At 50.8% G+C, this 14,102-nt stretch overlaps 1 protein-coding gene across 4 annotated transcripts in view; it reads left to right on the forward strand.

The window, feature by feature from the left end:
- The window catches only part of SRGAP3 (SLIT-ROBO Rho GTPase activating protein 3), a 332,469-nt gene extending 324,799 nt beyond the window's left edge, over positions 1–7,670 (forward strand). For all 4 annotated transcript variants that reach the window (XM_045808138.2, XM_087866833.1, XM_087866834.1 and 1 more), the window contains one exon: positions 2,269–7,670. In XM_045808138.2, coding sequence (XP_045664094.1) covers positions 2,269–2,682 — 414 coding nt within the window. In that variant the 3' untranslated portion in view covers positions 2,683–7,670. The remainder of the gene's footprint in view (positions 1–2,268) is intronic.
- Positions 7,671–14,102: the final 6,432 nt, after the last annotated feature.

The raw sequence follows: 14,102 nt of genomic DNA on the forward strand, positions 1-14,102 counted from the left end.
CCACTCTGCAGATCCCTGCATTACCTCTTAGACTAATGCAAGGCTCATGCCTAAACCACTCAGCTGATCTTTCTCTGAGCTTTCTGTCTTTCTGGCTCACATTCTGCCAGGGTAGAGTGGTGGTGGGGATGGTGGTAGAGGGGTAATCATTACACTTATTTTTTACAGTTTAACCTTTCAGTTCATGCTGGAGTATTGCAGAAGATCAGTGAAGTCTATAGGGGACTTCATTTAAGTGGAACAGGACAAGGAAAGCCGGAGTTATCACTGCTGGGCTGGGATATAGTAAAGATGGGGAGAGGATTGCCATCTCTCCCCTCATATAGAAGGTCCCTCACAGCTAATCCTCTGGATAAAGTCACAAAAATCCTGTTCTTAAAGTAGCTAGCATTCTGGGCAATGGATAAAATGTCATGAAGAAGCATAAAATCTATTAGCCATTGACCAGACACCCCCTAGTCTCTTAACAAAGCAAAAGGGATAAGCAGGAACCCTGCCTGTGCCAGATTGGAGCCCGTTGTGGGGGCCCAGGGCAGGCAGGAGGCCGCCTGTGGGCTGGGGCAGAGAGAGGGTAAAAGAGGGCATGTCTGTGGAAAGGGGCCGGGAGGACATCTTCAGGCTCCAACTCCATCAGTGCGACCAGACTTGCAGTTTTTCTTGGTTTGCCTCAGGGTGGAAAAGCGAATGTGTCTTAATAGTCCTCAGGGTCACCGGAGGTGGTGCACCGGGCCTTCCAGCAGCGGTTTTAAGCAATATCCCCTGTTGTCCCCTCAGCGGCCGGGTCGGTTGGGCCGTGGCCTATCTCAGCCTGAGCAGCTCTCTGTGCCCCACTGGGTGTGGAGGCATCCCTGTAACACGTGTGTGAGCCCAGGACTCTGGCTAAAGGGAGTGTGAAAACCACTGCCTGGCAGTTTACAAAGTTCCATCACATTCATTATCTCATCCCATCTTCACAGTAACTGTAGAGGCTTTCAACAGAGAAGCGAAGTATGGTGCAGAGGGCCTGAGGCTTGTCCAAGGTTACACAGCCAGCAGATGGCAGAGGAGTCTTTCCACTAAAAAATTCCAGCCCTTTGCCCTACCCCGGCTCCTGGGTTGAACGCTGACTTCCAGCTGCAGTGCCCTCTGCTGGTTGGAGGAGGAACAGAAGCCCTGGGAAGGTGGAATGATGAGCCCCACCCAGGCTGGCAGCCCGGCTGCTCCCAGGTCCTGGACGTGCCTTAATGGCTCTCTGTGTCACTCAAAGTGCTCTCATACTGGTGAGCTCTTAATCTCCAGGAATTACATAGGCAGATGAGAGGTTTTGTTGCTTTTTAAAATTTTTGAAAACTAATTTTTCTGATTACAATACAGAGAAGAAAGTGACAGTCCCTTAATTCTGGAGTGAACATTGTGGACATTCTAAAATATGACCACCAAGGAATTTTTCTATGGGCAAGGAATTTTTTTAAATAGCAATAATGGTGGGGTGCTTTGCGGGCTCGGTCAGAAGAGCATGCAACTCTTGATCTCGGGGTTGAGTTCGAGCCCCACGTTGAGTGTAGAGATTACTTAAATAATAAATATTTTTTAAAAAATAACAATAACGGTTAGGGGCCTGGGCTCTCAGTTGAGACTTGGGCTATGTTACTAACTAGCTGTGTGACCTTGGGTAAGTTACTTAACCGGGCTGAGCTTCCATTTTCTCACGTGTGAAATGAGCGTAATGGTAGTGCCTACCTTATAAGTGTGAGGATTAAATGAGTTGCTGAAGGGAAGGGCTTGGATTGGTGCTCTATTATTACCATTGTTACTGCCATTATTATTTGTGAGTGCCTACTGTGTCAGGGGCCATGCCCACCTCTTTACAGGGCCTATATCATTTAACATACTCATCAGCTCCCTGAGGTCATGTTATAATGATCTATATTCACAAACAAGGATTCTGAGGCTCAGAGAGGTGAGGTAACTTGCCCAAAGTCACAGAGCAAGGAAGTGGCAGAGTCAGGATTCGAACCCATGCCTGACTACAGAGCCTACCTTCTCGACCAGTAGTCCAACCTGCCCTCATTGCAGTGTGCTAGCTGTGCAGGCAAGTGTGCAGGTGATGCCCACCAGGATTCCCTCAGTTGGTCACAGGACACCCTGGAGGTTTCCTCTCCATCCCAGCCACAAGGCTCGTGTGCGGGGACAGCTCCCTAAGAAGCCCATAGGCCGATTAGCAGCTGAGGAAGGACTGGAGCCCAGGCCTCCAGCCTCTGTGCTGACCAGAGCTCTTTCCGTCGGCAGGACATCGAGAAGACCATGAGCACGGCTCTGCACGAGTTGCGGGAACTCGAGAGACAGAACACGGTCAAGCAGGCGCCAGATGTGGTGCTGGACACCCTGGAGCCCCTGAAGAACCCGCCAGGCCCCATCAGCTCGGAGCCCGCCAGCCCCCTGCACACCATCGTCATCCGCGACCCCGACGCCGCCATGCGCCGCAGCAGCAGCTCGTCCACCGAGATGATGACCACCTTCAAGCCGGCCCTGTCCGCCCGTCTGGCCGGTGCGCAGCTGCGTCCGCCCCCCATGCGGCCCGTGCGGCCGGTGGTCCAGCATCGCTCGAGCAGCAGCAGCAGCTCGGGCGTGGGCAGCCCGGCCGTCACGCCCACCGAGAAGATGTTCCCCAACAGCTCAGCGGACAAGTCGGGCACCATGTGACCTGCAGGACGGGGCGGCACCGCCCTGGCCCGCCGAGCATGGCCCGCCGCCGCTGAGGGCGGCCCCTGTGACTTCCGCCGCCGTCGCAGGGCTCCCGGCCTTGTCGGGCAGGGGCCAGAAGGTCGCCTGGAAGCGCGTCTGTGCGGAGCTGAGGCCCAGGCGCCGGCCGCAGCTCGCATTCAGCCATGTGAATCCCACAGACCTCCCGTGCGTGAGCAGGCCCCCAGAAGGGTGCAGGTGCAGGAGCCGGAGGCCCCCCTGGAGCATCGCCTCCGATCGGGGCAGAATGTTCAATGGCTTCCCCGCATATGGTCACTGGAAAATGATTCTCTCGACATTCTCTCTGCATACATCAGTATGTGTGTATATATCTGTGTGCGTATATACACACGTACATGTATGTATGTGTCTGTAGGTGTGTGTATATAAATATATTTATGCATCTGTATACATATACTAGATCTGGACACATGACTAAATGTATATAGGATCTCCTTTTTTCTTTTTATGAAACTTAGATTTACCTCAGACCCATGCCACCAAACACCTCCCGCTGAGTTACTTGGTGGGACTTGCAGGGACCTTTCTGGGAGAATTTAGAGGCCTCAGTGACTGCGAACGAAGCAATACACCACTAACCTGCAGAAAACACACAAAAATAGTCTCCCACTGTCTCCAGAAGTCGTGGCCTTCTAGAACAGTCTGCCCCTCACGAAAGGGTGGGGCAGGCGGTACCCCAAGCAGGCTGCTCCTAGAGGTGGGGAACCCTTCACAGAACCCCCCCGTCCACCCCAGAGACCCTGCCTTTCCACCCGGAGGCCGAGGGCCAACTGTACCCCTGAAGGCACGGGAGGATTTGGCGAGATGGCCCCGACCACAGCATCTGTGTGTTTGTACGTAGAAAAAGGGGATAGTGAGAACCTAAGCCCTGTCGTAGCACAGTGTTCTGTGTGGTTGGGAAAAAGGAAAAACAAAAACAGTGGTGTGGAACACTTCAAAACCTAGACACGCTGTAGGAATAAACCTGTGGTAACTATAGAGGTTTAACTTATACCATTTTCAAAATATTTAATTTTTTCTTTTCTTCTTTCTACTAATTATACTGTGTCAGATCTGGAACTAAACAGGCAAGGAGGCTTTCAGTCATATCATCTTAATTTAAAATCAGTCCGTGACCCACTTTGGCTGGTGCCCTCCTGCCTGAGGCACAGGAGCCTCTCAGCAGGGGCCAGAGAGGGGCCGTCCTTGGCACTTTCTGTTGCAGAAAACACTCCGGTTGAGTTTATGCAGGTGAAATGGCTTCCCACTCTCCCCTTCCCTTCCCGACCCCTGCCCCCCCAACCTCCCCCCACCACCTCCAGAGCATTTAATGTAATTGCAAATATGGTGATAGAACTGAGGTGAGTGACTTTTAGGAATTAGGAGCTAGACTTCTGCCTCTCAGCTGGGAAAAGGCCTTCTGGATCACTCTTGTTCCATTTTACTTCCTCTTTTGATCTCTTCATTTTCCAGAGATAGGCTGTTTCTGGCTAATGGACTACAGGCAAATCACATCCTATGGGGACCGCTTTGATTCATCCCCTCATGCCAAGCCAAGGATCTCTTCCTTATTGTTCTCAAGCTTTCTCTCTCTCTCCTGAGGCCTCTGAGTGCATCTCCATGGTTTGGAATCAAAAGTCTCGTGTTTGAGTCCCAGCCCCACCCCATAGGAGCTGTGGGACTTGGGGCATGTCACTCCACCTCATTGAGCCCCAGTTTCCTGCTATGAAAATGAAGGGAATAAAGGTAAAATGTAAATGAGCAAGCTCTGTGAGCTGGAAAGCACTGGGCCGACAAATTGCTCTGTTTAGTATCATTAGTAAGGTAAGTCTTTTAGATCAAAACCCATCCAGGACCTTCGCTTTGAAGCCTCCTAATGGCATTTGGGAACTGGGCAGTGGAATTTTCCAAACAGTTTCATAAGAGCCCTGAAGCACAGCCCTGCAGAGATACCAGCTACTAATGCTTGAAATCCTGTCATTACCATTTCACCCCACTGGATTAAGTTTTGCCCTCTCCTCTGGTCCTCCATAAAAAGGTAAATACACCCCAGGGGGAGGGACCTATTAGGTCACTAATACCTGGGTGTGTAGGAGTGGTAAGCCATTCTGTCTCGACGGAGGGATTGGCAGTTTGCACACTCAGTTTGGAAAAGTCGAGAAAGGGCACAAAAAGAGTGCCAGGGAGAGGTCAGTGACAAACTTGACCTTCCTTGTTTAGCTTACAACCAACCCTTCCGTTTGAGCTCCCGGAAATGAAAGAGCCACAGAACCAGCTAGGAGCCCCTCTGTCTTTGAGCAGATGACGACATCCCCGTTTTACAGCTTAGGAAAGAAAGCAAGGCCTTGGGATGTGCTGTGACGTGCCCAAGATTTAATGGATGGCTGAGAGTGAGGGCCGTGTCAGGCACTTACCTACAAGGACGCTATGTCGTCCAGCCAGGACACAAGCTTCTCATTCTACCCCAGAGATACTCCCAGACCTTAAACGCAGTAGCCTCTGTGCGAAATGTCACATTCTCTGCCATGACTACCAGATGAAAAGCGAAAATCGGAGTTGACAAATCTGTTGCCTGATAAATAGAACACCAGTCAGACCATGTGGGTTCCTATGACTCGACTGCATTTTTTCCTTACTGAAAATGGATCTGCCCTTAACCAAATTACCTGAAGGCAGAGCCTTAGCTGTTTTCTTTAAGCACCTATTTTTCCATTGGGAAACGGCTGATGAGTTCACATTTAGGGAAGCTCACACCCCACTCATCCAGCCCCAGATCTGTCCCTTGATGCAGAACCAAGTGGAAAAATCCTTTCCTGTGCCAGCCCCACCCCCACTTCCTCATCTGGCACTATGCATGTCTCCGCCACCCTCCACGCACACCCGGGCCCACCCACGGTCACTGGGCATTGGCATTCTCTTCCTGACTCCTGCCTGTGTTAGTCCACTATATATTGTTGTATTTGCTTAAATGCTGGAAAGTAACTGTTAAAATGTGAAATTGTAATTTTAAAAGGCTACGATTAAATTATAGCCAATGCCACTCACCAAATCTTTGCACCTAGTAGCTAGATCAATGTAAAAAACAAATACCAGAAACCTAACTGTACAGTGAGTGTGGGGGAAATGTAGTAACCTAGTTAGTAGTCCTCAATATAACCAATTGTACAAGGGGGAGTGGTGTTTACCTACTTGTTCATCGCCATTACTGAGAGCTATACTGATCAGTTCGTTGATAACGGGCATTTTATTTTTTTTTCTTCACAGAACGATTTCTTTTCTTAACCTTCGACTTACCCTGAGGTCAAGCCTTTTGTCTTTACGTGTAACCAATGTTTAGTCTATTTTAGGAATGAACCAGCAAGACGTTCATTTAAAACTGACCAAAGACAATTCATTCCTGGTCTAGTTTCCTGGGCCTTGGGGCCCAGCCGCCGCTAAAGACCTTTCTCCGATAAAATTGAGAACAAGCCGTGCTTCCTACCCCACTCTCCCTCTCTCCCCTTATTCCCCCTTCCTCTTAAAGAGCTGCTCTGAGCTGTGGGATTCTATGAAAAATTCTTGCCTTTCCTTGTTTTCAGTGCTAACGATTTCTCACCTTGAAGCGCCTTTTGAACCCCAGACAGAGCGCACAACTGGAGGGAATTGCAAGCTTGGGAATTAGACTTGGGAGTCTTTTCTCTGAGGTCACCAGGCCAAGGGGCAGGAGAGAAATGGATTCCCAAGGGATGGAAGGTTTCTATTCAACGAAGAAATCCGAGTGGGAAGAGACCCAGGGACATGGAGCCCGCGCTGGGCTCCCGGCTGGAACCAGCAGTTCAGAGATCTGCCTTATAAACACTTCAGAACTGGTTTGTGGTACGCAAAGGGGAGCCAGTGTGGGCAAGGGCCTTTACGTGGGGCTGGCTTCTCTGTCGGAGTCCCTTGGAGTGCCTTGTTGGGTATATTTCTTTCTCATTCAGGAGGCATGAATGCAGAGGACTTCCTGTGGCCTGGTGGCTCTTTGGCACTCAGCACACGTACACGGCTGATGGAAAACTACAAGGACTAATGTAATGGTTCTTCCTCTCAGTTTTTCTATTCCTAACTTTTCACACATCCAGATGGTTCCACACTAGAGCAAATGCCTCATTCTCCTGAGCATCCCAGAAAGAAGAATGGCTGGCTCACAACCATGGCAGGGGGCCCTGTTGGGCTTGGGAGGACGGGCGGGGAGAACAAGGCAGGAGGGGGTGAGCGAGGTGTTGCTTAGCTGATTTTCTGCTATGCAGAGCTAATGCTGACGTTTCATGTCAACTTCCCCGGTTCTCTGGGGCCTCCTCTCTTCGGAGCAGCCGTGTAGAGAATTCCCCACATACCCAAAGCTGCCCAGGAGAGCCGAGAGAAGGGACTTCGCTGTGGTGTCGGACTCCTCCTGGCTTCTCTGAGGTCGATCTGCCAGCGTCCCGCTGTCCCATCCTCTGGGACTGGCCGAATGGCCACCGCTGCCCCTTGCCGACACCTCCTTCCTGTGTGAACTGTCCCAGGCAAATAACAAAGCTGTTCCTTGAACCAGAGCAACCAGAGTGCACTTTGCCTTCCTTAGACGGAAGTAGATTCTGGCTAGAGTTTCGGCTCAGACTCTAGTTCTGGGCGGTGTGACTGTTTACATGGTTTGGCAATAGATTTGGTTTCTGATTGCTTCAGAGTGGCTGGTCAATTTAGTTTCCTTTGGTTTCCTTCCTCCCCAAACTGTGTCAGGAAAAAAACAAACCGAAAACAACCCTAGGAAATTGCTGGTTGCCTGTCCCCACGTGATGATAAGTGTCGCCCTCTTCCGGATTTTGTTTCTCTACCTTAACGACCAAACGCCCGTCCTATAGAGTGTCTGATTGGATCCTCTGTTGCGTATTCTGATGGTGCCTGCTGGTTTGACGTGGAGCTATCCTGTGAAATAAAACAGCTTAACTTTTCTCAAACATGCTCCTGTGGCTTTTTGGAAGGGTGAGGTGGCACGTGGGGGGTGGGCAGGTCCCAGAGGGGTGTTTCTGTGTGCTTCCTCCAGGAACCGTCCCTGAAATCTCCCTTCGCTCAGACCCAATGGGGAAGGCCAAGGGTCCGAGGAGGACTGCTTCAACGTAGAGCTAATTGAGAAAGGTCACCGTGGGAGGCCCTCTGGGAAGGTGGAAGCTGGAAATGTCAAAGCAAGGGCAAATGGGAAAAGGAGCTGTCATCTGCAATAGTGCCTTCGGAAGTTTGAGACAGGTCACCAGAGGCCACAGGATACTGAGTTCCCTGTGAAGGCATATGCAACATTTTAGCATTTGTGTCTTCAAACATGTGATACTATCCCTTGGATTTTTTTTTTTTAATCTGCGTGTGTGTGTGTATGTGAAGTGTTTATTCATCACTTATTTCTGTCCCAGGCGCTACATTAAAGCCCTTCACATGCATTTTCTCATCAAATTCTCAAAACGGCTGTTGAAGGTAAGTACCCTTCTTAAATTCCATTCTGCAGATGGGGAAACCGAGGCTCTAAGAGGTGAGGTGGCTCTCCCATGGTTAGCCTAGGAAGCGAAGGAGCCCAATCTGACTCCAAAGCCGCGCTCTGCACAAGTTCACTGTACTGCCTGTCATGGAGCAGGCCCGTTACCCCAGCACTGGAGGTGGGATCCTGCGATTAAGGTAGCTTGCGGCCCGCTGCAGTCCAAGAAGGCTCTGGACCTTTCCTTTCTGATGAACTCTCTGATGGATTTTCAAGCAGGGGCTTCTTTGCAGAAGAGAACGAGGTCGTCTGCCAGCCTCAGGGAATCCATTAGTCTCACCCTAAGCTCTCAGCGCTCAGTGCTGGCCTTAAGCTAATTCCGGATTCCAGTACTGTGAGGCCCTCTGACAGGCTACATTTTATATGCATTCCGTCCGCTGTTCACTTGCTCGTAGAAACCGTGCTCCCTTGACAGCCTCAGCTCAGAGGCCTCTCGTGACTCAGCAAGCGTGTAGGAAGCATCTTCGTGTGCAGCATGCCCTGAGTGAGCTTCTGGGGAAACAGGTGGGTAAGACCCAGTTCCTACCCTCAAGCTGCCCACAGTCTAATTGCACAAAATAATCCCTCCAGGATTCTGAAGTCAGCTTTGACTCCTTACGACAGTGATCACTAGGACAGTGTCTTTGTGCCTGGAGGCACAAAGAAAGGGCACATTTTAAGTGCTTCTCTGCTTTGCTAGTAGCCACAAAGCCGTCCGTTGCTGCACTGTCCGTTTCTGGGCATACCTGTTTAAGACTCTTTGTTTGCTAGTGACGAACTATCCAATCCAAACAGCTTTTTGAAAGAGAATTTATTGGCTCACTAACTGGAAACTCAAGGCTAGGACTGGCTTCAAATACAGGAGGACACGAGAATGGGAGTGTTGCCTCCAGGCTGGGGTTCCCTGCTTCCCTCTGGTTGGCTCTCCTCAGCTCTGCGTGTTAACTGCATGCTCGCACAGGCTGTCTGGGATCTCTGCAGAGGCTCCCTTCGTCTGCACGTCCTGTCAGTGCAATGCAGGTCTTAGGTTTGCTTCACACTGGCCGGAACTGAGCTGCGGTTTGCTCCCGAAGCAGGCCTGACGGGTAGGGTAGACCAATGGGCCTAAGCAATGCCTGGTTCCCGGGGTGGCGTCGACCCCCCGCCCCAAACCCTGTGTCAGTAAACAATAGCCGCCCAAATGCGATCCTAGGATCTGTCCTCATCCTTTAGACCCATAATAAATGATAAATGGAGGTTGTTTTCGGTGATTACAGTTTAGAGTGATTAGTTATGCAACAAGAACTAACTGATACCCTAGAAAAATGTCCATGTAAATACCCTAAAACTTTGTAGTTATGCGTGGACTGCAGATCAACTTAATAATAAAGCTAATACTCACGAAGCACCTACTCTAATGCTCTTCCTAAGAACACGTACAAAATAGTTCCCATACTTCACATCGAACCCTTAAAACCACCCGCAGGGCTGAATTACATTCATAGCCCTATTTTATACACGAGGAAATGGATGTGTAGGAGGGTCTAGTCCGGGATTCCGTAACTGCTCCAGGGCCAGAGCCCAAACCTGTCCCCTCTGCCACCCTGCTGCCAGACGAAATGTACGAACCACCTACTGGTTCAGCCCTTCCAGGCCAGGCAGGATTATGTGGTCCCCCAAATCCTGAATGTAGGGAGGCTTCATTGCCCTGACAAGCACCTTCAGATTAAAGTGTATATGCCAGCTTCTCCTGGAAACCCATGATGAACTCTATTATTTATCAATTTCTTTTGAAGTCTAATATCGAGGAGAGTGATTATTAGGGACTCCTAGCATTAGTGCCATATTTATTTTCTTTCTCTCTCTCTCTCTTTTTTTTTACTCCAACTCCCCAAAGAACATATGGATTTATAGTAGAGGAGATGTTCATTTTCCAGATGGGGATGCTGAGGAACAGAGAGGAGCCAGGACTTGCCCAAAGCGCCAGGATCACAAGAAGGTAGAGAAGACACCTTTGGCCTTCCTGGTCCTGGGCCCGTGTTCCCCGGGATCCAGCTACTCTCCCCAACACCCACCCATACCATACCCGACTCCCACGTTCTGCATTGGCTGGGTGATCTTGGTGAGCTTTAGGGCATGGGTGCAAGTGCAAAGGCCCTGGGTTCAGGCAGACTTGAGCATGGCTCCCAGCCGTGACTTGTATCAGCTGGTTGAGCTTGGCAAGTGACAAACCTCCCAGAGCCGCTGTTTCCTCAGGAATGTGGGGCTAATGAGAGACTACTTCTCAGGGTGGTTTGAAGTCTGGAAGGTAAGAGCTAGGTAACATGCCCAAGCCATCCAAGCACTCCACAAATGCTGCTGTATTAGTCCCTGTCACGTCTTCCCATTGAAGAGGTTTTGCGGCATCTGTCACTGTCTGAGACAGGAAGAGTCCGTGGTAGAGCCTCTGATGAGTGGTTGAACCAAACGAGCTCTAAGGAAAAGCCTTGAGCTAGGATCCTGCCGTTTGCTGGCTACCAGATTTGGAGCAGGTCCATTCCCGGGGCTGGGCCTCAGTTTTCTCATCTATAAAATAAGATGGCTGGGGATATTGATCTTGACCATTTCTTCCGAATCTGAGGGCTCACTTGGTGTCTTGTCAGAAGGCTGCAGAAACGCACATGGGAAATGGCAACCATGCCCACCCTGCTGTCTACAGGGGACATCCTACTACCCCTGTGGCTTTAGTGGCCACGTTTGGTGTCCTGTCACCCCATCTCCTGCCCCAACTGATTGGGCCAAGAATGGCAGTTGAGCCAAAGGCAGTTGATGGTGGATTGGTTAGTAACCTTGGCCCTTGATAATCTGGGTCAATACATGGCCTTTTTAAGGAGGTTTGAGCTGCAAGTAAGAAAATGACGTGTTAGCCAGACGAGGGGAAGATGCATGGCCACAGTGATGAGGAGATTGGCGGCAAGGACGTGACGCTTATGGACCATATGGGGGTTGAAGTCAAGAGGGAGGAGACTCGGTGAACACGAGAAAGCCCATGGGTCTGGTGAGACACATGAAAGCAACCATGGCCTTTGAGAGCCAAACCATCTGCTACCCACCCCATGCCTCTGCTTCACCAGAAGGCCGTACACTCAGCGCCTTTACGTGGAGTAACTTGAGTAGGTTTCCGTTTCTTGCAACCGACCGGAAAGAGAGGAAGGCAGGGTAAGAGCCAACATGTTTGGAGCGCTTCCTATGTTTCAGGCATTTTCCTCTGCACTCTCACATGTAAATGAACCACTCACCCTCTCCACTGGCCTGTAGAGTAGGTTCCACTGTTACTCTCAGTTTACTCACGAGAAATAGCACCAAGAGGGTAAGTAACTTGCCATCAGACCGTGGCTAGGAGGGCAGAGCTGGGGTCCCCACCTGGACAGTCGCACACTGCAGCCGGGTCTCTGCTGTTCCCTCCCAGGCCAGAGGACCAGACAGGACCCTGGGCATGACTCGGAGCAGAGCACAGCATGTAACTATGAGCTTCGCTGGTCTGGGTGTGACTGACTGAGCTACCTCCCCCGGGGGGCCTTTGCGCCTGGCCCCGGGACAGATGGGGTGGGGATGCACTCATGGGCTGCTCCTGGCTGTTGCTCAGTCAACCTCAGAAAAAGAAGACAGGAGGGATTCAAGGTTCTCCCAGGCCATCTTGCCTCGGCCTGTGGCCAGGGGCCGGGTGTCCCCTCTGACAGGAATGAACATCTCGTACTGGACAATTCTCTAGAGCAAGAGGGCGTATGGATAGTGGAGGAAGCCTTCCTAAGACCCTCCTCACAGACACCTATCCCCCACCGTAGCCATGGACCCACCTGCTGCGTCAGTGCCCGCAGTGCAGGGGTCCATGCCTGGAGTGGCCGTGCAAGGCCCTTTAGCAGTGGAGGGATGTGGAGAAGGACAAGGGGGTGGGGGGCACCAAAACGAGACCACAACTACCAGCAGGTGGCTTTCCTTCTGGTAATGAGTGCGGATTGTGCTTAAATGAGGGATGCTAGGAAGAGGCAGAGGGGAGGAACTTTCCAGGCCTCTTGGGCTACCTCAGGAAGTCCAGCCTGGATTTTGAGAAGCAAATAATGAGAGAGGGATGTTTTCCAGAACCAGCACCAGGCAAATCACAGCCCGCTCACCTGTCGCCTCCCGAATCTCCACTCCAAATCCCGCAAGGCCCCATGGCACCGGCCCCTGCGCATCTGGCCCACCTCACCTCCTCCCCCTCCTTGTCACTCTCCACCTGAGCCCTCCTCTTCTTGGACCCACTGAGGGCCACAGGCTTCAGGGCCTTTGTCCTCACTTAGCCCTCTGCCTGCCACGCTCCTGCCCAGCCTCGTCTCCCCACTGCTGCCTCCTTTTCCCTACGGTTTCTGTTCAAATGTCATTGCCTCCCTGGGGCCTCCCCTGACCACCTTCTTAAAGCTGCCCCAGCCACCATCGGGCTAATTTGTTTTATTTTCCTTATTGCACCTATCGTCATTGCAATTTATTTTTTCACCTATGTATTGTCTTTCTCCTCCAAACTAGAACGTTTACAAGGTTCGAAAATCCGGAGTTCTATTTGTCCACACTATCTCTGGACGGTGGTGTGGTGCTTAGCACCTAGTAAGTGTTCAATGGATATGTATGCATAAAATGGATATTCGTGCACGACTGGGGGCAAATGCCATTTCTGAGCGAGGAGCTCGTGGTAATTAAACGAAATCGCATCTTCGGCTGTCATTCACTCATTGAACAGATTGCTCTTGAGCACCTACTGTGTGCCAGGCATTGAGCTGGGTACTGGAGACATAGCCGTACACGAACCAGACCAAGATCCCTTTGGAGTTCATGGTAAAACGCTGGAGGTCAAACAATGACAACAAGGAAACAGGAAACACCAAGGGTATGCGGAGGGAGGATGTTGGGGACCGCTTTAGACTGGGAGGCTGGGGAAGCCCCTCCAAGGAGAAGAAGTTCAAATTGGAACAGAAGCCTGAGAAGGAGGCCACCATGAGCAGGGGTGAGGGTGGGGTTGGACCGGGGAACGAACATCACAGTCAGATGGCCTGAGGTGAGAAAGAGCCGGGCACATGAAAATGGAGAAGGCCAGTGTGGGGCTGCAGGGGTGAGATGAGAAGACAGGCTGGCAGGGGAGAGCATATACTTTGTTCTAAGAGCAGGAAGAAGCCTTTGAAAGGTTTTAATAGGGGCATTACTTGATCCTATTTGTTGCTGTTAAAAAGTGATGTCTGGCTTCTAGATCACAGCTACTTTTTAACAATGGAAGTTTGGGTGATGATTGGAGATTCAAGTATTGTGTGGGCCCAGGTCATAATGAATCTGCTGCTCTTCACCTGACATCTGATGGCGGAGGAGGGGCAATTGTTGTTGTTGCTATTTATGGACCGTGAGCAATAGAGGAGTCAAAGTCCCAGAATTTTCTCTGATTGGTCTGGCTTGAGTCACAAGCTTCCCATGAACCAATCTCTGAATGGAGGGACCTTACTGTCATTGACCAGGTTTAGTGCTTTGGCCATTTTTGAACTAGTGGTTGGTGCATGAGCCTTGCCTGACCACCTGGTTTAGAATAGGGTAAGAGTGGTTCTCTGAAAGGAAGAGATGGATTCTATTATCAGAAAAATGATGCTAGGCAACCAGACCCCAGGAGCCAATCAGGAAACCCATGGTCCAGGGGGTGCTCTTGAGAAATGCATTCAGAACATGATCTTGGCCCTTCTTGCCACCCTTCCATGGGTTCGCAAACTCCTGTCAATGGTAGGACGACACACTCTCTCTCTAGCAAAATGCTTTGTCTTTCTGCAGTGCCCGTTGTCAAAGAAGGGTACAGTGGATATGAATAGGGCTCATGGATTTGAATGAGGACTGCCTGGGTTCAAATCCTGGC

The sequence above is a fragment of the Ursus americanus genome, chromosome 14, assembly GCF_024610735.1.
Source record: "Ursus americanus isolate L20-20 chromosome 14, mUrsAme1.1.p, whole genome shotgun sequence".
NCBI lineage: Eukaryota > Metazoa > Chordata > Mammalia > Carnivora > Ursidae > Ursus > Ursus americanus.